The 27,835-nt window shown below is 43.5% G+C and overlaps 1 protein-coding gene across 2 annotated transcripts in view; it reads left to right on the top strand.

Annotated features, from left to right (window-relative positions):
* Mogat1 (monoacylglycerol O-acyltransferase 1) overlaps positions 1 to 25,944 on the top strand; it is a 28,729-nt gene extending 2,785 nt beyond the window's left edge. The window contains exons 1-6 of one of the 2 annotated variants that reach the window (XM_076931614.1): positions 9,092 to 9,576; positions 10,310 to 10,488; positions 11,190 to 11,394; positions 14,976 to 15,150; positions 16,941 to 17,140; positions 25,719 to 25,944. In XM_076931614.1, coding sequence (XP_076787729.1) covers positions 10,315 to 10,488; positions 11,190 to 11,394; positions 14,976 to 15,150; positions 16,941 to 17,140; positions 25,719 to 25,873 — 909 coding nt within the window. In that variant the 5' untranslated portion in view covers positions 9,092 to 9,576; positions 10,310 to 10,314 and the 3' untranslated portion in view covers positions 25,874 to 25,944. Of the gene's footprint in view, positions 1 to 9,091; positions 9,577 to 10,309; positions 10,489 to 11,189; positions 11,395 to 14,975; positions 15,151 to 16,940; positions 17,141 to 25,718 lie in introns of those variants that run through there. The other variant, XM_034498928.2, reaches the window with a different exon arrangement.
* The last annotated feature ends 1,891 nt before the right edge of the window (positions 25,945 to 27,835 follow it).

The raw sequence follows: 27,835 nt of genomic DNA, 5'->3' as shown, positions 1-27,835 counted from the left end.
GGCCTGAGCTATCCCACTTGACCTTGTTTTCCAATCATTTAATGCTTTGCCATTTTTTTTTTTATAATGTTTTGTTAAAAAAAAAAAAAGCTTTAAAAATTTATCTTTTCCACATACTATTTTGAGATTTATTCTTGTATTTGAATTCCAACAAGTCACTTCTCGGGATTCCCAAGTTATGTTCTTTAAAAAAAAAAAAAAAAAAAAAAAAAAAAATTTTTATTGATTCTTTGTGCATTTCACATCATGGCCCCCAATCCCATTCACCTCCCAGTCCCTCCACATCCACCCTTTCCCCTTGCAACTTCTCCCCCCCAAAGAAAACAAACAAAAATTTTTACCATGGAAGCTAAGGTGAGGTCACAGTATGTCACACACATACCCTTTGTCTAAACAGTTTTTCTTGCAAATTTTCATTGCAGTGAGTTATTGGTCTGGTTTGAGGCCTCTGGCTTTGGCTACACTTTCGATACCGGATCCTCACTGGGACTCCTTTCAGATATCCTATTCTTGCCCTGTGTCGTGGAGATCTTGCAGCTTTGATTCTGGAACACCAGCCCCTTCATGAGCTCCAGCAGTTCATAGATGGAGTAGATGCTGTCCTGGATCTGGGCCTGTGTGTTACAGTTGAGTTGGTCAGTCCGACCGCTTTCCTTTGCTCCTGACACCTGCGACCTCTCCAACACTGCCCAGGTGAGGGGCAGGGCCAAGTCGGCCAGTTCACCCAAGTGCAGCAGCCCACAAGGGCCTATTCTCATGGCCCCAACTCTCTCTCTCTCTCTCTCTCTCTCTCTCTCTCTCTCTCTCTCTCTCTCTCTCTCTCTCTCTCTTTCTTTTCTTTTTCCCCATGAGACTCGGGCGGAGAAAACGGGACGGAGCGGGATTCCTACGGGCTGAGAGAGAGAGAGAGACAGAGAGAGAGAGAGAGACAGAGAGAGAGAGAGAGAGAGAGACGGCAGAGGGCCCTGCGCCCTCTGCAGGACGGATGCCTTAGCAGCTGCGCCACCGCCGGTTCGCTCCCAACTCTCTCTTGCCCACTCCACCAGGGCCAACTGTACTGTGCTGCCCAGACAAAGTTCAGGACATGCTCTTCAGTGTGTTGCAGCTGGTGAGGGACAGTCCAGCTCTCCTGCTCTCATGCCCTCAGGGCCAGATCTGCACAGCTCTGGTTCCTCAACATTGCTGGAGGCAGTAGTCCAGACCAGGGACATCTGCATGGCCTTTGGTGGTAAAACGGGTCATGGATATCAACCCAGACCCTCACTGCTGCAGGGCCATGGGCACAGACGTGTTCCTCAGTGGCAGCCCAGGCCAAGACATCATTGAAGGCTACTCATTTCAGACTGCTCCTCGCTACCCTTGAGTCTCCAGCCCCTCGCCCCATTGTGCACACATCCTTCTGCTTCTCTTTCTCTCCACCACCTGCTTGTTCATTTTAGTGGCACCTGGAGGCCTCTGGGTATCTTCTGAGGTGGTACCAGCCAGGCCTCAGTGTCTCAGCTGGGCAGGAGTTGTCTTCATCCTGTTCCACCAGCCTGCACCGAGTGGAGCCACCTTAAATTATGTTCTGTTGAATGAACAAACCACAGTTTGTGTGTTTCTGTGCCGTTGCTTGTTTATCTTGTACCTGTCATGTGTAAGTTCTATCTTAGTTAGGGTTTCCATTACTGTGAACAGACATCATGACCACAGTAACTTTTATAAAGGCAAACATTTAATTGGGGCTGACTTACAGGTTTAAAGATTCAGTCCGTTATCATCAAGGTGGATGGGGGAAGCATGGTAGCATCTAGGCAGGCATGATACTGGATTAGCAGAAAGTTCTACATCTTGATCAGAAGGTATCTAGAAGTCTTCCAGGCAGCTAGTCCCCACCCCCAAAGTGACACACTTTGACTCAAACAAGGCCACATCTCCTAATAGTGCCATTCTCTATACCAAGAGTATTTAAAACATCACAAGTTCTTACTTGGTAATCTTTCCATGAGAACATACTTACTATTTATTTATTTACTTATTTACTTATTTGGTTTTTTGTTTATTTGTTTGTTTATTTATAGACAGGGCTTCTCTGTGTACCTCTGGATGTCCTAGAACTCTCTGTGTAAACCAGACTGGCATTTAATTATGAGATCAGCCTGCCTCTGCCCCCTTAATACTAGGATTAACGATGTGTGCCATCACTACTGGGTTGCCTCTTTTTAATTGATAATTATTGTATATGTGTTTATACTAATTATGATTACTATTGCTGTGATGAAACACTATGACCAAAGCAAGTTGGGGAAGAAAAGGTTTATTTGGTTTTCAAGTCCATATTACTGTTTATCTCTGAAGAAAATCATGACCAGAACTCAAATAGATCAGGAACCTGGAGGCAGGAGCTGATGCAGAGCCATGGAGAAGTACTGCTTACTGGCTTGCTCATAGAACCACAAACACAGACAAGTACTGTGCTGGTTGCTTTTGTGTCAAGTTGACACAAGCTAGAGTCATCTGAAGGAGGGAACTTTTCTCAGCTCAGGGATAGTACCAGCCACAATGGGTTGAGGTTTCCTCAACTGAGAAACACAAAAGCTGCCAGCACAGTGTTCGTGTGTGTGTGTGTGTGTGTGTGTGTGTGTGTGTGTGTGTGTGCGCACACACACATGCATGCATCCAAGTGTATGTTGTACAGATGGGAAGGTGAGGAGGATAACTTTGTGGAGACCCTGATCTCCTTTTACTTTTTCCTGGGTTCTGAGGATCAAACTTGCATCTCTAGTCTGTGTGACAAGTACCTTTACACAATCAGCCATCTCACCAGTCCCAACATGCTTTCCTTTATTCTTGGGGAAATGAGCCCAGAATGGCAAGGTCACAAGGCATGTGTAGGTTTAGCTTTTAAAGGCAGTTTTACCATTTTACATTCCCCTGAGCAGTGGGCAAGAGTTCCACTGGCTCCAGAGCCTGTCATACTCAGTCTTCTTTTATTTGTAATTACAATAGCTGCTTAGTGGTCTTTAACTGTGGCTCCTGTTGGCATGGTGTGTTCTGAATCTTCACTGGCTCATCTGCTACCTGTGCAAGTTTTGTTGAATTATCTATTCAAATCCTCTGCCCTTTTTTGATTGGATAGTTTGTTCTTATTACCAGTGTCTTTTCAAGAGCAGAGGATTTAATGTTGGTTCAGTCTTATCAATTTGTGTGTGTGTGTGTGTGTGTGTGTGTGTGTGTGTATGTGTGTATGCTTGTTTGTGTGTAGGGTGCAGGCCCACACATGCCATCACACATGCCAGAGGATAGCCTTTATCTTTCAGTCTTTGGGTGTCTGTCTTTACCTTTCCACAGTGTTTGAGAGATCGTCTCTTTGCTGCTCAGTGAGTCAGGCTAGCTGACCTGAGAGCTTTGGGGGAGATTCTCTCAGTCTCTCCCTCCCATCTTGCTATGGCATGCTAAAATTGTGGGTGATTGAGCTATTTCATCTGGCTTTGTCTTGGGTTCTGGGGATCTAAACTTAAGAGTTTTTACCTACCAAACCATCCCTCAGCCCTGAATCATCAGTCTTTTAAAGATTACATCTGAACAAAATGAGCACCGTTAAAAAAAAAAAAAAAAAAAAAAAAAAACCCTTTTTGCTCTGTGGGTGAAAAGGGAAAAGTCTATTCCAAACTGCCAAGGAATGAACAGAGAAGCAATGGTGGGTTGGGGGTGGGTAGGGGGGATATGGGGGTGGAGGGCAAGGGGTGTGGAGTTCCAGGATCTTAAGGGAACAGGTACCTGGGAGAAGGGGAACCTGTGAGCTGAGGTGGAGGGCTTTGAAGCACATAACAGGTACTTGTGAGTTGGGATTGAAGGTGTCTAGAAGCTAGCCTAGACCTTAATGTGCAGAACTCCTTTTTGCAAGAGATAAGGAGAATGATGCCTTTTAGCAGGTGGGGACTATTTTCTCATGTCCCCAAGGGAATTCTTGCTTTTGTCTAAATGCTAGACTTTTGGAAAAGGGGGTTTCCAAAAATGAACCAGACAGTATCTTTAATTTCATATCTAATAAATCTTTTTATAATCCTTTATTGGGCGGGGTTATCTTCATTTTTGTTTGCTTTTCTTTTTGAAGTATGGTCTTATTTTAGCTCAGGCTGACCTGAAGTTTGCTCTGTAGCCCAGGCTGGCCTTGAACTTTTAGCAGCCCTCCTGATCGGCATCCTGAGTACTGGGATTACAAGTGTGAGCCACCAAACCCAGCTCAGTGTTTCTCTCTTCCATCTCAAACTTGTTTGGAATATTCTAGGTCCTTGCCATTTTTGTTTGTCTTCAAATCATCTTTACAACTTTTCCATAAAAACTAAATAAAAAACCCTGCTGGTATTCAACTAGGATGCCTCTTGGTTGCAATTGAAATCCCTTTATGTGTTATCTTGGGAAACACAAAAGGTCAGCACTTAGATTCTTATCTTAGAAGCTTGTATCCTAGAATCACTGGGATACAGGGTATGGGAGCGTGTGCCTACAATCCCAGCCCTTGGGAGGTGAGGTAGGAAGGTTATAAATTGCCAACCAGTCAGCCAGAGTTTCACATCAAGTTCTGGGTCACCTGGTCTATGAGACCCTGTCTCAGAGGAAAGCAAAAATGGAAGAAAATGGGGGGGGGGTGTAGGAGGAGGGAGAAGAGAGGGAGGGGAATGAGGAGGGGGAGAGGAAGAGTGGGGAAGAGGATCGATGCCTGGAGATTTTTGTTAGAATGAAGATTTCTAGAGGTTCCAGCTTGTGAATCCTGGGAAACAGTTTCTTGTCTCCCTCCATTTTCGTCTCCTCCTCTCTCCCCCTCCTTTCTGTTTCTCCTCCTTTCCCTAGATCTTCCTTGCCACACACACACATTATCATATTTTCTGAACTCCTTTAAAGACTAACTTGGAGGTGTGGACATTTGTTCCGCTGAAGACTTTGACACATATTACTGATTTTATATGTATTGGAAATGAAGGACATTCCCTTACATAGTGAAACACTGTTTATGTCCCAAAGGAAAGAAGGCATGGTTTATTCTGAGCTAATACACATGACCAGGGAGTAATGGAGACCACCGATGCAGGATTCCACCCTGTTTCACAATTAAATGGACTGCCGTTGTCACAGGACCAAAGCAAATCATAAAAAGAAGCGAAGTCAGGCAGGTAATAGACAGACAGACAGACAGACAAACTCTTCTCTGAGGTGTCAGGTGTTATCTTCCAGGACACTCAGCTTTGTGACTAATAGAAGTTAGAGGTCCTGCAAGCTTAGTAATAGTTTGCCAGAGTTTTACCTAGTAGTGAGGAAGACGTTGGATCAGATACAGAGGTTGGTGCTAAGTGGCCAGTAAAAGGGACTAAGCTCTCTCAAGGTAGTTTTGTCTCTGAGTGAGTAATGTTCTCTCTGTCCATAATTCCTGTGTTCTGGTCACTAATAGTTTGTAGTTGCAGCCATCACATACTGACATACGAATCTGAAAAACCACATGGATTTAGTGTCATGACTCTGAGTCCTGACAACTGCACACCTGATTTTCACCTGGGCAGCTGGAGCACATAGGTCTGCACACATTTATTTAGTTGTGTCTGTCTGCTTGGAGCTGGGAGTTTTGGGAAAGAGGGGCAACTTTTAACATAGGAATGATTTTTATGAAGCTCTTGGGCATCTGTGAATACTGACATACCTTCTTTTTTAGGGACAAGCTCCGAGGTTTCCAGCATGAAGCTATAAAATGGTATTTGTGCTGGTACCGTCTCAAATGTGCAAACCTTCCCAAAGCACACACAACAGGGGACTAGGTTTTAACTGGGTTCTGGTTTTGATTCATTTGACATCTATAGGCAAAGAACTAGGTCAAATAATGGACTCGTTTCTTAAAAGAAAAAGAATTCCTCTTACATAATACTTTAAAAGTATGGAGTGAACAAATATGAAGAACAGACTGCAGGATTTGTCTTCTAACACCATCTTCAATTCTGGGAGAGTTCTCTTACAGAATGAGTTGTGAGAATGAGGAGGACATTACACTTATGTTCCTCTCTTCAACAGATGGCATTAATTAGTGGTTTGAATTTCTGTGCCTTAAGGGATATAAATGAACAAAAGTGCTAATAGATTTTGCTTGCCTGTGAATTCTATTATCTTTCACTATTCCATGTTAAATCATCAAAATAAATATAGAAGCAGGTTTTTTCTTTTTAAGTTTGTTTCTTAAGTTTTGTATAATTTTAAGCATGGGATCTCATGTAGCAAAGGCTGGCCTTAGACTCCTAGTCCTCCCCTCTTGGCATCTTAGACTGGGATTCCAGGTGTGTGCTACCTTGACCAGACAGAAACAGTTTTATAGGAGAAATTGATGACATCTTGGATGGGATGAGAAAGGAAAGAACACATATAACTTAAATATCTTGTTATTTCTTAATATTGATTGTGGTGGTTTGAATATGCTTGGCCCAGAGAGTGGCACTACTAGGAGGTGTGGCCTTTTGGAGTAGGTATGGCCTTGTTGTAGAAAGTGTGGGGGTTGGCTTTGAGGTCCTATGCTCAAGCTCTGCCCAGTGCAGAAGAGAGAGATTTCAAGAGAGTTCCCTCCTAGCTGCCTGTAGAAGACAGTCTTCTCCTAGCTGCCCTCAAAACAAGAGGCAGAACTCTCAGCTCCTCCAGAACCATGCCTGCCTAGACTCTGCCATGCTTTCCAGTCCACGATAATGGACTGAACCTCTGAACCTGTAAGCCTGCCCCAATTAAATGTTGTCCTTATAAGAGTTGCCTTGGTCATGGTATCTGTTCACAGCAGTAAAACCCTAACTAATTTTAATTAACTAATTTAAATTTTTTCAAATCCTATTTTTTTTTTAAAGATTTATTTGTTTTATCTATAGGAGTATACTGTTGCTGTCTTCAGACACACCAGAAGAGGGAATTGAATCCCATTACAGATAGTTGTGAGCCACCAATGTGGATGCTGGGAATTGAACTCAGGATCTTTGGAAGAGCAGTCAGTGTTCCTAACCACTGAGCCATCTCTCCAGCCCTCAAATCCTATTTTTAATGATGGTTCTTAAACACTTTAATCTCCCTTATAGCCCATCACCCACCAGAGGTAATGGAAAAGGAAAGGATGGGGGTGGGAGGTGGACCTGCTTAGAAAGGTTCTTTAGAGCAACTTCCCTGTCTGTGTTGTCTGGAAATCAGCAGTTCAGTTCACAGGTTAGCAGTGACAGCTCAATCCACTCACAAACACCTCATGGAAATATCAGCAATCCAGTTCGGTAGAGTCTGGTCAGCAGCATCTATGGCACTACCTAGCAGAGACAGCTAGGCCTCAGCCTTGGCACTAGTCAGCAGGAGGGACCAGGGCCAACAAGACCTTTGGGGAATATTCTTGGCTGTGCCTCTCTCATCGAAGCAAAGATCAGCAAAAATGCAAGACCAACCAGCATGGCACAGCGCTCGGCTACACAATGTAAGGGGGAACCAATACATGGGTGTCATTAGTTAGGAATCCTTCACCACGTGTCCTTTCACATACTTGCTGTAGCACAACATCCTTTCACCTGTGTCTGCTTCAGCCAAACACTCCTTCGAGAGTCTGCTTTAGCCTTTCATCTGTATCCACTTCAGGAAAATGCTCCTTCACATTTGCCCCAGCAAACACAACTGACTTTCCAAAGTTTCCACTTTATAAGACATTGATCATTAATGCAAATGAGTCAAGTTTTGCCTGTTTTCATGTTACAGGGTGTGTGTGTAAATTTAATGAAGCCTTTTAAAGCTGTGACCATTCTTCGATTAGTGACTTTGGTCTGCAACGGTTAATTTGGGTCTTCTTTTCTTCCTTTGATAGCTTCTTTAAAAAAAGAATTTTTTTGAGGGCTGGGAATATAAATCAGAGGTAGCATGCTTGTTTAGCATACAAAAGGCCCTGGACTCAATTCCCAGCAACACATTCACACACACATACACACACACACACACACACACACACACACACACCACACCACCACCACCAAATAATTTTATAAATGAAAGAAAATCCATTCTAATTATGAGAAAAGTAGAAAAATGTGCAATTTTTGGGGGGATGTAGTTCAGTGGTAAAATGCTTGTCCAGCGTGAACAAGATCTGGGTTCAAATCTGTGAAAGAGAACAGGACAATTCCAAACACCATCATTATAATTTTGGCATATTTTTTTCTTCTTGATTTTTTTTTAATGTAATGTATTTAATTAAACTCCATGAAATGGATGGTTTTCTAAAAATTCCAAACACTCAGTGGTAGCTAACTGATAACTAATAATTACTGCTTCTTATAAACCCTATGTTATATAACTCTTTCCTCACCCATGCTTCTATGAGTACCCCCTCACCCATGTTGCTGTAACTCCAGTAAATTCACTGGTCCCCCAAGCAGGACTTCAGTGGGATTTTCCTTTGGCCTGTGGATGATACCCTATTTTGGGTGAATAAATGTTCATTTACCTCTCCCTGGGAAGAGTCACGAAGCACTGTAATTGTCCTTGTTTCCCTGAGAGCTGTCTAGGATGACCTAAGTGTGTCTCTATTCTGCCCTGATCTTGTTTGTCTTTAAAATCTAGGTGCTTATGAGTCAGAAGTCACTCTTCAAGTTGTCTGGCTAAAAGTGGCTGCCCATCCACACTGAACATACCATCATCACTGATAATTGCTGTCTTAGTCCGGGTTCCTATCGCTGTGAAGAGACACCATGACCACGACAACCCTTATAAAGGAAAACATTTAATTGGGGCTGGCTTACAGTTTCAGAGGTTCAGTCCATTCTTATTGTGATGGGAAGCATGGTGTGGGCAGGCAGACTTGGTGCTGGAGAAGGAGCTGGAGAAGGAGTTTTACATTCGGATCAGCAGACAGCAGAAAGAGACTGCCATACTGGGTGTGACTTGAGCATCTGTGACCTCAAAGCCTACCCCTTAGTGACACGCTCCTCCAACAATGCTGTACAGTATAAATTAGGGTTTTATTGCTGTGAAGAGACACCATTACCAAGGCTGTTCTCATAAAGGCAAACATTTAATTGAGGCTGGCTTAGAGTTTCAGAATTTTAGCCTATTACCATCATAGTGGAAAGCATGGCAACACACAGGCAGACATGGTTTTGGAGAAGGAGCTAAGAGTTCTACATCTTGATCTAAAGACAGTCAGAAAGAGATTGCCCAGTTCCACCCTGGGCAGGGCTTGAACACTAGGGGACCTCAAATCCCACCCCCACAGTAACACAATTCCTCCAACAAGACCACACCTCCTAATAGTGCCACTCCTTATGACCAAGCATTCAAACACATGAGTCTCTGGGAGCCAAACCTATTCAAATCACCACACTCCACTCCCTGGCCCCCATAGGCTTGTAGCTGTAACACAGTGCACAATATATTTAATCCAGGTTCTAGGGTCTATGACTTCTTGTTAGGTTTATGAGAGTCATTCTAACTTTTTATGTACTTAACAAGATTGCTTCAAAATATAGGTGGGGGAGAAAAAAGAAGAAAACTTGAACTGAATACTGACAACAACAAAAGATGACTTTACAAGAACCCATTATGTTTAAGGTATATATATATATATTTTTTTTTGAGACAGGGTCTTACTATATATCTGGCTGGCATAGAACTTTCTATGTAGACCATGCTGACCTCAAACTCACAGAGCTCTGCCTGCCTCTGCCTCTGCTTTCCTTGTGTTGGGATTAAAGGTGTGTACCATCATACTTGGCCCAAGAATACATTCTTTAAATGTGGTGGTTTGAATGAGAATGGGGCCCCAGAGACTCATTAGTTTAAATACTTGATCCTTGGTTGATGGGACTAGGTGACAAGGCCTTGTTGGAGGAGGTACATCACTGCTACATCACTGCTGGCAGGTTCTGAGGCTCTAAAAGTGAAGTGCTATTCCTAGTATGACTTCTCTGCCTCCTGCTTATAGGTGTGAGTTCCCAGCTGTCCCTGCATTCATGCCTTTGCTACCCAATCATGACCTCTAGCTCTCTGAAATGATAAGCTTCAAATTAAACACTTTCTTTTACAGGTTGTCTTGATCATGATGTTTTGTCACAGCGATGGAAAAGTAACTTATACAATGCTATTTCTGCTTCTGATAATAGAGTTCTTGAGGATGGAGGGTGTACCTAGCACACACCCTCCTCCTGGGTACATGAACAATGGCAGTACAGTCAAAGTACTTTCCTACAGTAGTGAATCTTCTACTTTCCATAGCCAGTGGTTGTGAAGTACAGACAGCAGATACAGATGGGCCAATTCCACCTGGCTGTTCCCTTTCTTACAGGGCTGATGGGCACTGGGATCATGGTGATGCTGATCATGTACAACTATTGGTTCCTATACATCCCGTATCTGGCCTGGCTTTGCTATGACTGGCAAACCCCAGAGCAAGGAGGCAGGAGATGGAACTGGGTCCAAAGCTGGACTATGTGGAAGTATTTTAAGGACTATTTTCCAATACATGTAAGTAGAACTGTCATCTAAAGGATTGAATCAGGAGAACAGTGGGAGTGTGTTTCCTTCAGTGTATCCCCACCTTCTTCCTTGCCAGGCAGAATGTGCCATAGTCCATTTTGTCCTCTTATAATGATACCAGAGCTTCAGATTTATATAGAGAAAATTTATTTCTCACAGTTCTGAAATCTGGGGTGAGGGAGGACATTCAATAAAAAAAATTCTAATAGTCATTAAGTATCATCTTGTCCCATGACCTCATGACATACAGAAGACGAGAGATTGTAAGGGAAGGACCAATTTGTCCTTTTAGAAAGGCCACCCACACTAGCAGTAAGGATGCCAGGCTCTCCTCACTCCACCATCATGATCTAAGCTCCTCTCATGAGGTCCCATATCCCCACACTGCTGCTCTGGAGTTTATGTGTCCAGTGTGGTTTTGTGGGTAACTGATGGACACATTCAAATTATTACAGAGAAAGCTTGCAGTTTGGTCCAAGTTAATAAATGAATCTTAAGACAAGTTGACAAAGTCTGGAAGACTGTGTATGGAGGGACCTGGGCTCAGTGGATATCAAACTATCTCCAACCCAGGGAATTACGATGAAGCTTGTTGCTCATCTCCCACTGAAGTTCGGAGAAGGGAACCCTTCCATCTCTCACTGATCCAGGTCATACCATTTCCTTCTCTCCATGTGAACATGCTGTAGCTCATCAAAACCCAGGATCTGGATCCAGGTCACAATTATATATTTGGGTTTCACCCTCATGGAATATTTGTGGCTGGAGCTTTTGGAAATTTTTGTACAAATTACTCAGACTTCAAGAAGCTATTTCCCAAGTTTACGTCGTATCTCCACGTGGCCAAGATCTGGTTCTGTTTCCCATTGTTTCGAGAATATCTCATGAGTAACGGTAAGTGATGCAGCCACTGTCCCTACAGGGCTCAGTAACACAGCCACTGTCCCTACAGTGTTCTGGGGTGGCAGGCAGCAGCGCCTCCAGCAGCTACTTGATTTTACACTTCCTAGCTCTGTGAATTGTCCTCATACACACTCCTGAACTCATAGTGCATAGACCTTGAAACCATGCCTTCTGTTCCTCTGTTCATCCCAAGTACTTAGTATTGTGATAGCAACATAGGGATTTTTTTCAATAAACACCAATCCACTGGAAAAAAAGAAATTGGTGAATGCATTTAGTATATTCCAATGTGGAAGACAGTCACAGATCAAATAAATGATAAATTGCACTCTGCAGAGGTATGCATACTTTTATGAATGCTAGACCTGGAAAATGTCTTCTATTGTGTCTCGCAGTAGCAATAGTTATAAAATACTCAGTGTGCTTGCCGGCTCTGTCATCCTAGGTTGTGTGTAACTCCTAGGGTTGTGGATGTTGTCAGTGGTACAGTGTTTGTCTAGCATGAACAAAGCTACCCCCAGATCTACAAGGAAAGAGAAGAAGAGGGAGGGGAGGGCATGGAATGGAGAAATAAAAGTAACCCCTCATCAGCCTGGTCTATAAAGTGAGTTCCAGGACAGCCAGTGCTACACAGAACCTCCCTCTGTAAGCCAGGCTGGTCTTCTGGCCCTGAATCCCTGATGGTACTGCTTCCACCTCTCAAATTTTGAAACTGTAGGTGTGTGCCACTGTGCCTGTACAATTCAATACTCTTTAATGACTAATTCTGAGAACAGAATCATCCTGAAGTGGTTTAGTGATGCCTATATACGCAGAGCTACGCTCATGCCAGTAGCCTTCATTTCAACTCTATTTGGTTTTCCAACTTGATGGGCTTTTTGACCACTCACCTCAATAGCTTACAAAGCTTACAAAATATTTTGTACTTGTCAATGTTATGTACAGTGGTTATAATTACCTTTGCAGCTCCTGGGTATAAAGAAAAATGATTAGCCTTTTTTTGTTGTTGTTTGTTTGTTTGTTTCGAGACAGGGTTTCTCTGTGTAGCCCTGGCTGTCCTGGAACTCACTCTGTAGACCAGGCTGGCCTCGAACTCAGAAATCCGCCTGCCTCTGCCTCCCAAGTGCTGGGATTAAAGGCATGCGCCACCACCACCTGGCTAGCCTTTTTCAAAAAGAAAAATTTCAGTATCGATTAGGGACAGAGTTAGGGACAGATTTAGGGACAGATTTTCTATTATCTTCCAGATTGGCATGGCTTCCTATATAGTCACTTCTGTTGTTATGTATCTTGAAATCATTTCAATCCAAAGCTGGCTAGAGTCTGCACCAGTTTGTAGCCTCAAACGCCTCAGTCCAGTGAGTGCAGCAGAGCACACTAGAGGGCGCCCTAACCCCTCGAACTACCGAGTGATCTACCATCTGGCCTCAAGAGGGTGCACTAACACCCCAAACTACCGAAGAAAGACATTCTCTTTCTCCTCATCTTGTAGACATTGGGTTAGAGTTTTATGAAAGGGGGGTGATAAATATTTAATTTCCAAAAAAGTCACAGAAATAGATTTTAAATATACTTTTGCTGAATCAAAATATGATCGCTGATAAATTTGAGTAGTTGAGAACAGGTGCGGCAGAGACAGCAAGCTACTCCCCTTTCCGTGGCCATGTCAGTCACAGTCAGCCCGAGTCTTTCGTAATATTGTGATCATATCTGTTCTTGTTTACTAGAGCTGAGATGCTGTGTGTCATCGTTGGCTTTATAATATTGCTGTAGCCTTCATGCCTTAAATGCTAAATAAGAATATCCAAATTTGTAGCCAGTGACGACTGAGGCTGTTGCCATCTTTAAGTTTTCAGCATTATTTCCCAGTGCTGGCTTCTGAGGACAATCTGTGGTCCAAGGCTTCCTCCTATGACCTTCCTCCCACACAGGAAGTTTAAATCCTAACTACAGCCCATTCATCTTGTCCCATTTTGAGGGTCTGGAACCACCGGATGTAAGCCGGAACAGTGCATATGGGCTATCTGTCCGCCTATTACGCTGGCTGGCGTAGGTGCCAGGGATCTAGTTACAGCAGCCTCTTGTGCAGAGGACTTTAGCTTTTCCTCTGTGAGTAAAGCCCTGGGGAACTTGGGAGGGACTTTGAACAAAAGTGCTATCTACTTGCTCATTTGCTTTGTGATAGAAAGATCATTCATCTAGCAGCATAGAGACAGGTTAGATGGGTGTAGTCTGAACGCTAGAACTCTGGGACAGGTCTATGGCAGTAACCAGAGAGATCTGATGTGCACTGCACTGACACAGTGTTCTGATAATAGAAATCTGGAAGAGAACAATGCTTGACACAGTAACAAGACTTCACGATTGACTCATCTTCAGTTGGCAGCAGCTGGGTATTATCATTATTGTCGGTATTTGATACAATGAGCAGGTGTCCAATAAATGCTTTGGAATGAAATGAGTCAACAGTCAACTGATAGCCAGCTGAAGGGAATTTACACAACAGACTGATATTTTGAACTGGATGACCGGGTGGGTGACGGAATTCTTTGTCTTAGTTGTTAATGTTGGAACAGGGCCTGCTGTTAGGAATGATTTGATGCACTGGATTTGGAGATAATAAGTTTGAAGTGTCTTTGAGCCATCAAAGTGGAGATTTCCTTTTGGCCATTGGTGATGTGGCCTGGGAAGCTGAGGAAAATATTGCAGGAGATGGGTTTGATACAACCCACATAAGTGGTAGTTGAGTCCATGAATAGAGATGAGAACACAACAGAAATAATGAAGGGACTCTCAGAAATAGCAGCTTACAGAAAGGGTTGACAAAACCTAGCAGGGTATGAGAAGTGGCCAGGAGAGAGCCAGAAAGATTATGTGTCAAGATCCAGGGGCTGTCTTTGCAAGAGAAGCGATATCTTTTTTTTTCTTCTTCTTCTTCTCTCATGTAGGTTACTCAGAACTAAATAACATGTCTTTGAACTCAGGGAAAGTTCAAAGCTATCCACGAAAGGTCCGATTTTCTTATCCATTAGCGCTTGTCTTTTCTTTCAAGGGAGTAGTCCATTCAAAGCCAGGTGTGACCTGTAACCCCAGCATACTGGAGGCTTATTTAATATGATTGCCATGAGTTTGGTGCAAGCTTAGGCTAGTGAGCTGAGGGACAGTAAGCCTACATGGTGTGACCATGTAGAGAAAGAGAGAGGAGATAGAGCAAGAGAAAGAGAGACCGAGACCGAGACAGATTATCATTCAAAGTCTTATATTTCTCTAATAGTAGGAATCATAATAAAACCATCACTGTCCCTATAAAACATTATTTTTAAAAATTATTCTTCAGGGCTTGAGAGATGGCTTAGGGGTTAGGAGCACTGACTGCTCTTCCAGAGGTCATGAGTTCAATTCCCAGCAACCACATGGTGACTCCCAACCATCTGTAATGGGATCCCATGCCCTCTCTTCTGGTGTGTCTGGAGACAGCGACAGTGTACTCATATACATTAAATAAATTAGTATTTAAAAAAATTATTCTTCAAAAGAAATGGCTATCTATACTTTCTGTTTGACTCACTAAGGGCCGGTTTCAGTTTCTAAGAAGAGTGTGTCTCATGTGTTGAGCAAGAATGGAGGTGGGAACATTTCAGTCATTGTCCTCGGGGGTGCACAGGAGACACTGGAGTCCCAGCCAGGAAAATTTACCCTATGCCTCCTCCAGCGCAAAGGATTTATTAAGATTGCCTTGACCCATGGGTAAGTGTTTTTTTTTTTTTTCTTCATTTTGTTGAAGACAGGACCTTCATATATAGTCCAGGCTGGCCTGGAACTCACTATGTAGCCCACGCAGGCCTCAAACTTGTGATCCTCCTTCTGAGCCTGCCAAGTCCTAGGATTATAGGTGTGAGCCACCCTGCCTGGCCTAGTCACATGGCTATTTGTTTAGGGTTTTAAAAGGATAAGTAATTACATGAGCACAAGGAGTGATAATAACTTTCCTGGTCCTTAGAGAACACTCTCCGAGTCAACGGCAACGGAGTATGAGTTTTCGACCAAGGCAGTTTGACGTCACAGCTCACAGCAATTTAAAGAACAACAGTGGACACATTTTACATACTCCACAAAATGGACGGAAGCCAGTGGGGAAAAATTAACTAACCCAAAAACTTGACTTTTATAGAATAAAACTCTGGCCATGGCTAGCTTGGTGAAGTACTTCTTAGGGGTTTCAAGAACAGCTTAAAGCGTTGTGAAGTCCATGCAGCTTCATGTAGCTTCAGTGTCTCAAAGTGGATGGGTTGGGCACGGTGTCAGTTACTTTTCCCGTTGCTGAAAAATGCCAGATTAAAGCAGTCTGAGGGAGGAAGGGTTTATTTGGGTTCCCTGTTTCAGGGGATACAGTCCATTTTCCTGGGGAAGGCATTTGGGGAGCAGGAAGCCACTAGTCTTGTTGTACCCAGAGTCTACAGGCAGAGAGACATGAACGAAGGGACTCAGCTCACTTTCTCCTTCCCTCCTCTTTATTCGGTCCAGGACCCCAGCCCATGGGATGTTTGCCACTTATGCTTAGGGATCATCTTCCCCTCTTCATTCAAAACCTCTATAAAAACACCTTCACAGACACACCCAGAGGCTGTAGCAGGATATTTATTCTGCTACATTGTATTCCCAGGGGAGCTGGGTGATTGGCAGTAGGAGAGGAGGTAGAGCTGGGAGAAAAAAGAGAGGAAGGGGAGGGGAGAAAAAGAGGAAGAGGAGGAGAAAGAGGAAGCTAGCCTCCATGGAGAACCACAGATGGGTCGAAAGCTGTTCTGGGTAGCAACTTCTATCAAAAGGTTAGATATTGGGTTACAGTTCTAATTGTGTGGGCAGCTTGTTAATTGAGCATTTCCAGATGTATAAATCCTTTAGATAGTCATTAAGCTTTAAGAGTCTCATTTCTACCAGGTACTGCAAGGATGACAGATATTGTCTGGGGTTCAGCAGAGCTTTGTGGATGCAGCATGGGGGATTGGCAGCCAATCCCCCATGCTGGCGTCTTGTGGGTGCCAGGGCCTGTGCATCTAGCTAGCTGGACCCCAGGTCAGAGCCGAGAAACAGTGGGAACATGGTGGCTGCCCAGGAACAAGCCAGACCGGTGCCTATAGTGTGTCTTCTAGGAGATTTTACATTTACATCCTCTCAAGTTGACAGTAAAGATTCAACGTCACTGGCACGTTTAGAGTTTGGGAAGTTTTCTTGAAAACTCTGGATGAATGTAAATTATCTAAATTCATAAACTTGAGGCTAGTGGGGGTGGGGATTCAGGGCTCAACAATTAAACTGTGCAATTATGAAGACTGGAGTTTAGATCCCAGTACCCACATAGTGAGCCAGGCATCCTGCAAACACGCATAGCTCTAGCTCAGAGGGAGGGCCACCTTTTAATCTCTGTGCCTGCATAGTGTGTGCACCTGCAGATACCTGTGTGCATACATTTTGCTATGCACAACCAAACAAACATTTTGCATTTACTTGTAAATTTGTACTCTTCCCCTCTGTTGCAGTGCCAATTTGGTTCCAGTGTTTTCTTTTGGTGAAAATGAACTATATAAACAAATTAACAACCCTAAAGGCTCCTGGCTTCGAACTGTACAAGACATAATGCAGAGTTTAACAGGAATACCTTTGCCACTGATCTATGCCAGAGGACTTTTCCAGTACAACTTTGGCATAATTCCCTATCGGAAACTGATCTGCACTGTTGGTATGTACATGAAATACACAAAGCTTTTACTTCATGTGGTGTTCGCTGTTATTGGTCAGGTGCTAATAAAATAAAAGGTAGTAGTCCTGAGTTTGGACTTCTTAATGCCCTAGACCAGTGGTTCTCAACCTTCTAATGCTACAGTCCTTTAATATAGTTTCTTGTGGTGACTCCAACCATAAAATTATTTTCGTTGCCACTTCATAACTATAGTTTTGTTACTGTTATGAATTGTGATGTAAATATCTGTGTTTTCTGATGGTCTTAGGCAACCCCTGTGAAAGGGTCATTTAGTCCCCAAAGGCATCAAGACACATAAGTTGAGAACCACTGTCTTAGACCTTAACTGAACTTTTAACCATAGCATGCCCATTTAATGAACTATCTCTATTCCAATTTTGAGTGGCAGTTGATTACTTTGCAAAATTCCACTGTTGGATTAGAATCCAAGTTTAGGCATGAAGTTTCTAGTGCCCCTTAGTGGACCTGATTCTCTGCAACTGCCTTTAGTAGTGTAGTGGTTGACTGATAGACAAATAACATCAGAGGCTGAATACGTGGAAGTTTCTATATATGTCTTTGCTGAAGACCTTCCCAGCATCACAAGTGATGAGGTTGGACGAAGGCAAAAGACTGATGATCTGTGGCCTTGTTACTCTCTCTTACTGTTCTGCTCTTCTGGAGGCCAGAAGCGGATGGCCTCTGGAAACTTAACTCTTTCTTACTGTTCTCTGCTAATAAGCGCTGGTTTCCACTCTCCGCAATTCTTACTATTCTGTGCTAATTAATGCTGGTTTCTTTTCTCTGTTGCTTAAAGACATCTCAGTGGCCATCTTCAGAAAACGTATTTGCCTTTGGCCTTTCCTAAATGGCTCCTTCTACGTCTCTACAGCCACACACCCCTGGTGTCAGTCCGTCACTGAAGGCATGCTTTGTGTCACTAATTATGCTTATATATGTTCTGGTATAGAGTGATTTTATGTATATAAGGTGCGTGTCTGAGTGACTAGAGATGGGGAGGAGTAGAAAAGGGAAGGGGCAGCACCCAACCTGGATGTGTCTGTAGTTTCACCAGGAGGATATGGAGGCAGGAGGAACCCAGGGTCAAGGTTAGGCTGAGCGACACACAAGACTCTGTCTCAAAAAGAAAACAAAAACTGTTTGACAGGAGCGGAATAATTTCCTTCTTAGGCTCAGAAGAGACTGGGAAGTCGAAAATGAAAAAAAAAAAAAAAAAAAAAAAAAAAGCCAAACATGCAATGTAAGACTTTGATGAGCCTTAGCTACTGGGGACACCCCCGAGTGAACCACACAAGGCCGGAGATGGATGAAAAAGCAAAAGGAGTTTATTCATTGACTTCTCCCTTTTGGGAAGGGAGGGGCTGGTGGAATTTTCCAAGGGCCCTGAGCTGACCTCTTCAGCAGAATTAATCACAGCTTTGTGCTTTATATGAGATGGAAATAGTATTTTTACCACAATAACCTAATAACTGAAATTTGAACATAGTGACTCTTTTGAGTTAAAATGTATTTCTTTATTCTATGTATGTGAGTACACCGTAGATGTCTTCAGACACACCAGAAGAGGGTATCCGATCCCATTACAGATGATTGTGAGCCACCATGTGTTTACTAGGAGTTGAACTCAGGACCTCTGGAAAAGCAGTCAGTGCTCATAACTGCTGAGCCATCTCTCCAGCCCAACTTATTTTTTTTTTTTTAGCTCCATTTCACTAGGATTTCCTTCATTCCTTCTTCACTTTCTCTCCTCCTCCTGGTTCTCTTTCATAACAATCTCGTGTAGCCCAGGCTAGCCTGGAACTATGTAGCCAGGTGTTCTTGATCTGCTGATGTTTCTGCTTCCACCCGAACCACTCCTGCTGAAATGTCACAGTGCGCATGAACGTACGTAGCATTTCCTGCTGTCGGTTCCCATGAGCTTTGCTTGCCATTCAGATGTAGTTACATGATACTGTTTGTGGCTGTCATATTTACTCAGATGGGATATAGCAGCCTGTTGGTTACTGTGGGGAACACAGGTACAGATCAGAGTACAACTGTAGCTTCATGATCAACTGGCTTATTTCTTTGGTATAGTATCAGTTCATCATTTGGGCTGCCCTGTGTCATGCTGTTGATTTAGGGAAGGAATAGAATGGAAATTATAAGATACGATTTGAGGAATAAGTTTAATTACATGTAGTGTATATGCTCACATCCTGAAAATAAAGGGCATTCTGTTCAGTTAAAGGATTATAGCTATTACCCCACTGAATTAGTTGTTTTTTAAAATTAGAGTCACTTGTTATCTGACATAGTTAAACTGTGCCTTTTCTGACAAAGCCAGAATCAAATGCAATTGCTAAATGTGAGCTAGCTATCAAGACGTTACTATCATTCATACTGTGCACTGCGCTTCTTTTGAAAACTCAGAATAAGGGGACACTCCATTGGCTCCTCCCTTTGCTTCTTCCCCATGGTTGGTTATTTATTTATTTATTTATTTATTTATTGAGACAGGGTTTCCTCTGTGTAGCCCTGGCTGTCCTGGAACTCACTCTGTAGACCAGGCTGGCCTCGGACTCAGAAATCTGCCTGCCTCTGCCTTTCAAGTGCTGGGATTAAAGGTGTGCACCACCACTGCCTGACCCTCCCCATGGTTCTTAGTCCATAGCATCTCTGGCGGCCTGTTATTATTTGAAAAGTTTAAATGAGGCTAAAAATATGAACATTTCATAAAGGCCCAGCTGTCATAATCTTAGGACAACGGAAGGGAAGTCAAGGATTCCAAAGAGCCTGATTTGTGGGAACCAAAGCATAGACCTGGGGTCCCAATTACTAGGCAACTGAGGCAAGAAGATCACAAGTTCAAAGCTAACCTGGGCTGCAGAATGAGTTCAAGGCCAGCCTGGACATAAACTACATAGTTAGACTCTATTTAGCTCTGTGGTAGAGGAGTCATTCTACCACTCCCCAGTATGTAAAAGGCATATTCAGTTCACAGAACTGCAAACAGGAAGGCTAAGAAAAAGGGAGGGAACAAAGGAAGAAGGAAATAAGAAAAGGAGGGAGAGAGATTGGTTCTTAGGAGGTATGTTTTAATGGCTGTGGCTAACATGTCCCCAGCTGTACACAGATCAATATTGACATTAAGAATCCTTATCATGCACCAGGCTGATGGGCTGAAGGGAGTGGTGAGGTTTAAGGTCTGACTCCGAGTGACCAGCAGTGTTTCCTTTTCTCTTAGCCTTAGATTTTGTAATTCTAAGAGAGACAGTAAGTGTAACTGGCCCATTCTCTCTTGGGCTTCTCCAGGGATTACGTTGTGTGTCATGATGCATGCAAAGCTATGCCACTCCAGTGCCAGGAAGCCTTCCTGACCAGCTTGCTGAGGGTTCTGAGTGTACTGAGCTTTCCTTGAACAGGGATTCCTGCCAAAATGTTAACCCAAATCAAATTGTGAGGAAATAGACAAATGGCTCATTTTAAAAAAAAATCAGTTTCTGGGAGGACAGAGAGGAGAAGACACTCAAAGACATACAGCTGTCATGGGCTGAGGAAGCAAATGGAAGCAGGATTAATGAAGCCCTTGACAGAGTTTGAATGTGGATTATGTGCAAAATGTCACATAAAGGTGTGACTCTGTGAGTGTGATCTGGCAATGGACTCTAGGTGTGATTGTGGTGATTCATAGGACACTTTTCCCATTCTTAGAAAATAAAAAAGGGGTGATTCACATGCCTGAGTTAGTGCTATCCATGATCTCATTTCAGATGTTTTAAAGACATAAATAGCATGCCTGACATGGTGGTATGTGTCTTTGGTTCCAGCATTTAGGAGGCAGAGGCAGCAAGACTGTTACATGTTTAAAGCTAGCCAGGGCTACATACTAGATCCCATCTCAAAATGAAACAGATAAATAAACAACCAAACAAAAACCCTAATAAGGAACTAGGTAAGTAATTTGGTTGGCAGAATGCTTGTCTAGTAAGCACAAGGCTGAGATTTGATCCCCGGCATAAAACAGATAGGGTAGATGAATACCTTTAATCCCAGCACTTGGAAGTTAGAAGCAAGAGGATCCAAAGTTCATGCCATTCTTCACTACATAGTGAGTTCAAGGCCTTCCCAGGCTATAGGAGACCTTGTCTCAAAAAAAATTAAAAAGATAATAATTTCTATGTATGCTGATGTTCATATGTATTCTTCCATATACAAAGCACACAGGAATGGTTGAATGTAGCTGAGAGGATGCAAGTACTTTTGGCATTCTTTCTAAAAAGGATAAGGAGATGTATTTTATTTTAATGAAACTGATTCCAACCCACATAAGGGCAAAACAGTCCACTGTGTCTTAAGTCGTCATATACTAGAGGAGGAGACACAGGCTAAGGGATTTCTGAAATAGAAGGAAAAGAAGGCAATGCAATTTAAGTTTTATTTATATAAGACAGGAAATATTAGAGGAGAGAATAATGTCTTGAAGTCTCACAGAAGTGGGTAGGAGACACATTTATATACTGGGTTAACCAAAGACAAGCAGTGTGGGAAAGTAGCTAAAATGTATGCAGAGACTAAAGACAGGAAAGCGTTATTGTAACACAGACTGCAAGGATTCCTCTTGGCTACCTCCCTGATCTGCTGGAAAGAATGTTCTTTTCTTCCTGGTACAAGAAGAGCATCGTTTACACGAGAGTTTTAGTTCCTTTTCTCATGAAGAAAGGGGAAAACCATAAGCCCCATCTCACATCACAAAATTATTCCCTGCCACATTATAAGTATTGTTCACTCAAAATAACCCATGAGCCAAAGTGGCAAACCACACTGCATCCTTACAGCACTTCAGTGCCCAGTATTACATTCTAACTGCTCAAGGAAGGTTCACAAGTGAGTGCCTATGTGCTGCCATGCACCAAAGTACACATTTGAAAGCACACACACACACAGGCCATCCTTTGAACTTCCGTCACAGACTGGATCTGAACTCAGAGATCTTCCAGCTCCCAAGTTTATCCACAGCCGCACCTGGCCACATATGCCTACCTGTTCTTTCTCTAGTGGTACACCTTAAGGAGGGAGCTTCCTTCATTACACTAGGAGAATTTTGCTTGGTGTGTTGATACAAGTTGCTTTAGAGAAGCTGAGGCAGTTTGACGCCAGCTTGGGCTACTTAGTGAGTTCAAGGTCAGCTTGACTACACAGAGAATCTGTGTCTAAAAGAAAGAAATAATTGGGGAGTTATAAGCTCTATGGAATCTTTCTACCTACAGACAAGCAGACTAAAGATGTTTTCATTTTAAAAGATCTATTTTTTAGTTAGGGTTTTACTGCTGTGAACAGACACCACAACCAAGGCAACTCTTCTAAGGACAACATTTAATTGGGGCTGGCTTACAGGTTCAGAAGCTCAGTCCATTATCATCAAGGTGGGAGCATGGCAGCATCCAGGCAGGCATGGTGCAGAAGGAGCTGAGAGTTCTACATCTGCACCTGAAGGCTGCTAATAGAATACTGACTTTTGGGCAGCTAGGATGAGGGTTTTATAGCCCATACCCACAGGGACACGCCTACTCCAAAAAAGCCACATCTCCAAATAGTGCCACTCCCTGGGCCAACCATATACAAACCACCACAATTGATTCTTTCCCGAGGGGAAAAAAAAGAGCATCCATGCCCAACCCTCCTAACTGCTGTCTGCACTGGCTCACAGAACTCCTCCTCCTCTAGCCCAGGTACGAGTTGCAAAGTGGTAGCATGGACTAGAAGCAAGACGGGGATCCTTGGGGTGATTATGCCATCAATATGCTTTTTCCATTCTCTGTGCCAGATAAATTTATCACAGCACGAGGAGATGAACAGGGCTGCTGTGGAACCCACAGATCAGCAGTCACACTGGAATAGCTGCACACAATTGAAAGCTGGAGCCTCGGGGCATGGCAGCCATGCAACGAAAACTTAGAATGCTCCAGGTGGGGGTTCTTTCTAAGAGAGGTTGTATACTTAACCTACTTTAATAAGGGTTTTTTAAAATGCTTTAATCTCCCTTTCAGCCCCCACCCACCAGAGCTGGAGGAAAAGAAAAGTTAGTAGAGCCAAAGAAAGCAAAAACTTCCTCGTCACAGGGTCTCTCACTCTGTAGCCCAGGCTGGCTTGAATTTAGAGCCTTTTTTTTTTAATCTGTGAAGGAGAGACAGTGGTGGCAACCTCCCTAGGTTGTTCTAGCAGTCTATTTAATAGCATCTGATAGGCTCCCATAAGCATGAATGCTTTTAATAAGGGCTCAGTTCAATTTCAAGAAGCAGGAATCAAACTGAACCCACACGGGAGCTTGTTCCCATTGGCCCACTGTTCCCAAGTGGGTGGATTTGCCTCATAGCTACTAGATGAGCTTCCCTGAGTCTTGTAGTCTAAGAATGGTCTTGATGATCAAAGTTTTCCTTTATTACCTCTAGCTCATCCCTAAAAAGCATTGAGATTTTTCTTACCTTCTAATCTTGTTAGGGGACAGGGGAGGAGCAGGAGGAAGGGGTGCTGGGCTTAAAGATTAAGTTCCTGTGATGGAACGTTTAGCATCTCAGAGGAAGGCAATAGGACTGTGGTCATCTTACAAGAAGAAGGTCTTATGACTCGGTCAGTAGGAAGGGGTATATTTGAGCTCCTGGAAGAACCCACTGAAATGTAACAAAACTTAGTAAGAAGGGAATAGGACTTACTTAGCTGTGGTGTCGTTCCTAGGAGAAGATGCCCTAGTTGAGAGGTCACAATTCCTCTAACAGTAAGCTGTTCTTACTCTCACCCTTGACAGCAATGCTTCTCCGACAGTCCCCACTGCACAATCCCATTGACCTCTCTCCCTGAGGTAGTTTTACTAAAAACTACAGCTATTTCTATGAGTGTACAAGTTTACTGGTCCATCCGTGTACAGATTTCTCAGTTTTCCTTCCTCAAAGTTCAGAACTGCGAGGAAGCTTTAAGAACATCAAGTTGTATTCTTCCATCTCTTGCCTGGGAAACTTTAGGGCAGAGAAAACTAAGATAGGTCCATGCTGCTCACTGTGTAGCCAAGGCTGGCCTGGAGCTCCCGGCCTTCCAGCCTCTGCCTCCCGAGTGCTGGAATTATAGGTATACACCAGCAGTGCCTTATTCCCTCCGAGTTCTCGCTGCTGTGTATCGAAGGATTGATGTCTACCATGCATAAATCAGACTTCCTAAAGATCAAAGGAAACACTCCATGAGTGTTCGGAGGCTCTGTCTGGTAAAACACTCAGCAATTAGAGGTGTGAGTGTGTCCAACCTTTCTCTGTGCCCCTCAACTCCCATATTCATGTTCTTTATCACGTGCTGCCTCTCTATTCCTTTACGGTTGCTCAGTTTTTTCTTAAATAACCACCTTCCGTTACTGGCACAGATTCACTCTACATGTAGCTTGAAGAAAGACAAAGGAGCTGACCCCTCCACCTCACCCCTCTTTCTGCACTCCATTTTCCCCTACAGCAGCGTTCACAGGCGTCATGCCCCCCAAGCTAAAGACTTCCCAAGGAGTAGTTTGCTTCAAGGTTTGAAGTTAATGACCCGGCTTAGCCTGGCCTTGGGAGCAGTAGCAGCATCAGGCCAGCAGAGGGTGCAATGTATACAGGTCGCCAAGACTTGTATTTCCGAACTCCAAAATTCCGAGATTATTATATAAACATCCTTTAAAATATGTGCAGAAGCCACCAGATTTATTTACAACCAATCGGCATTCTTGTAATTAAACAGATGAAACAGATGCTTTTTTTCCCTTTGTTAAACATTCATATGATACAGGTAAAATAAATGCACCGTTCCGCATCCCTGATCCGGTCCCCAGAGGAAAATGTTTATCTTTCCAGATTTTTCCTGCACACTGAAAATGTTGGTGCACATAGAAATAATTTTTTTATAGATAGGATCACACTTCATTTTGCAACTTTTCTTGGACATTTTAGGCATCGTGTGTGCCACGTTATTTGTTATTTCTTTTAAAAAAGATAGCTGCCTAAGATTCCAGTGAATAACTGGAATGTCACTCAGCTTATATAACTGTTTTCATAATGAGCTGTGGTTGCTTTCAGTTTTGTGCTTATATGACTTTCTCGCACAGAGGCTTTGCTGTAAAGATAAGTGACATTTTTCAATTGTTTCGAAAGACGTTTAAAAAAAGTCATAATAGAGGGATGTCACGTGACCTGAGCATTTCACAGTCAATCACAATAAGAACCCTGTGGTCTTGCTGTCAGCTGTGCCCAGGGGAGAATGAGGGTGACGTGGCATGCAGCAACGCCTACTCTGTGCACAGCTGCAGTCGGCACAGCAGCGCGTTTGACTCAGAAGTTAAACCACCAGAATGACAGCTCAGTGTCTGCTGAGAAGGGAAACTCTTTATTTGTTGTCAAGTGGGATGGTGTGACTGAGGTAGACAGCCAGTGAGCTGAGGAGAGGACTGGAGCCAGCGGGCTGGAGGGACGCCGATTGGCAGCCCAGCGCTCAGCTGCCCACGGGAGATACAGACTGAGGTGGAGTGGTTCCTCAGGGATGACGCGTGCTCTGTTTTCCACAGTTGGCCGTCCCATCCCTGTTCAGCAGACTCTGCACCCGACCCCAGAGCAGATTGAGGAGCTGCATCAGACATACATGGAGGAGCTAAGGAAACTATTTAATGAACACAAAGGGAAATACGGTATTCCGGAGCATGAAACTCTGGTTTTTAAATAACTGTCTTCCTCCATGGCATAATAAAGGAAGACAAGAAAGCCTTGTTGAGAAAATAAATATTTTAAATATTTGTTCTGTGGTTTTGTTTTACTTTGTTTGTTTGTTGTGACTATAGAATCGAGTTGCAACTGAAAGGTAATAGTGATGGAGACCGCTGCTGTTATTTTATGCTGTGGTAAATAAAAACACAGGAAATGGAGGGCTGGGGTTATAGCCCAGTGGTAGAATGCTTGCCTGGCATAGGTGAGGCCCCAAGTTTGATTCTTTAACACCGGAAAATAAAAATATGCTAGATGATTACAGCGTAGGATTGAAGAAGACTTAAGAATCTTCTGAATTTAGGGAGACTAGATCATTCTTCGGGTTCCTAAAAGGCTTAGAATTACTCATGTGCTCAGAGCAAAAGCAAAAATACCAACTTCAAAGCACCTCTAGACACTAACTGAGCAATTCTGCGGCTTTGGGTGGTGTCTTCTCTGAGCCAGGCAGCTGTTGTTCAGCACAGCTGGACATTTAGAGACCACGTAGCTTGCCATATAGAAAGCTAAAGAGACAGGGCTTCACTTAAACAGAACCTTTGTCACTGGATCATGTCAGCTTTAATACTGAGCAATCTAGGTCTTTGAGGTCACATCAATGCACCTTTATCAGCGCAGAATTTTGCCATTTTTGAAGCAGGATTCTGCCACTTGGAATCCCATATGAATGGCCAGTGTCATTTCACTTTACACCCAGAAATGGGCGTGTTTGCAATGAAGGCAAGTCTATTTGGAAGATAGCATTGCCCTGTTTTAGGATGCATTGTAGGATGCCAAAGATGTGGTATGAAATAGAAGCACTTGTAATCTTCTCCCCCAAGAGCCTTGTCACTTACTACAGAGTTGGGGCTTCTCTGCTTGCTGGTCTCGCCCTGATGCCTGGCACAGCTTAGGGCAATCCCAGAGCATAAAATATGTACTTGCCCAGTGGGTGTAGCGAATAACTTTGCTATAATGTAAAGCTTTTCCTAAAGCTATTCCATAGTGATGGTACCTGTTATAAGCCAGGACCCACATGAAATGGGAACACTTCCTGCTCTCTAGTTGGTTCACACCAATAATCAACAGTCCCACGCACTGTCATAAGCAAATCAGGTGTCAGCTATTTAATTACTAAACAGAAGACTGGCACTGAAAACAACGACCTTTCCAAATGCCTCCAGGGCTGGATGCTTGCTTCTCTGCCTTCTGCGCTATAGTCGATTGTGAGTAACTGAACCCAACCTCATTCCTGTTATCAGGGTTCAAGTTCTGAAGTGTAAAAGCTGGAGAGAACCTGGAAGGTGCTCAGTGCCATGCCAGGGCTGGAGAGATAGACTTTCAAGTGTGAGGACTTGAGCTGCTACACCTAAAACATACAGAAAAGGCAAGCATGGTGCTGTCTCCCTGGAATCCCAGCCCTGAGGAGATGAAGACAAGTGGACCACAGGAGCTCCCTGGCAGGGTAACCAAGTGAGAGGCCTCAATGTAGACAAGATGTCAGACCTGTAGAAGGACAGCAGAGATTGGCCTCTGGCCTCTGTGTGTGTGCCCTAGACAAGCACATATATCCCCATGCATGCATTTGTACAGGCGTGCATACAAAACACAAAATTCATGCTACAGAACAAGAGTAGGAAACTATTTCACACAGCACAGCGTGATCCTTCCCAGGGGCTCCACATGGGCCGTCTCAGGATCCGTTGCCCCAAAACTTTGAAATCCATTATTTTGCCAAAGCAGAGCCTTTAAGTTATCATAGACCCATGAATTCATCCTTTGAAGAAGTTTTTCAAAAGCCCAGGATTGTGATTTCTTGATTTCACAGAGGCCTAAGTTTTAATTCCACATTTACTGAAGAGACCAGGCTGATCGCCTGTCACCAGCTGGATTGCCCAGCTGGCAGCTGAAGTGCAGGCTTGGCAAAGCAGAGTTTGCAAATCGA

This window comes from Arvicanthis niloticus, chromosome 3 (assembly GCF_011762505.2).
Source record: "Arvicanthis niloticus isolate mArvNil1 chromosome 3, mArvNil1.pat.X, whole genome shotgun sequence".
Classification (NCBI taxonomy): Eukaryota; Metazoa; Chordata; class Mammalia; order Rodentia; family Muridae; genus Arvicanthis; species Arvicanthis niloticus.
The sequence above is the reverse complement of the archived record's forward strand: the minus strand, read 5'-3'. Positions and strand labels throughout refer to the sequence as shown.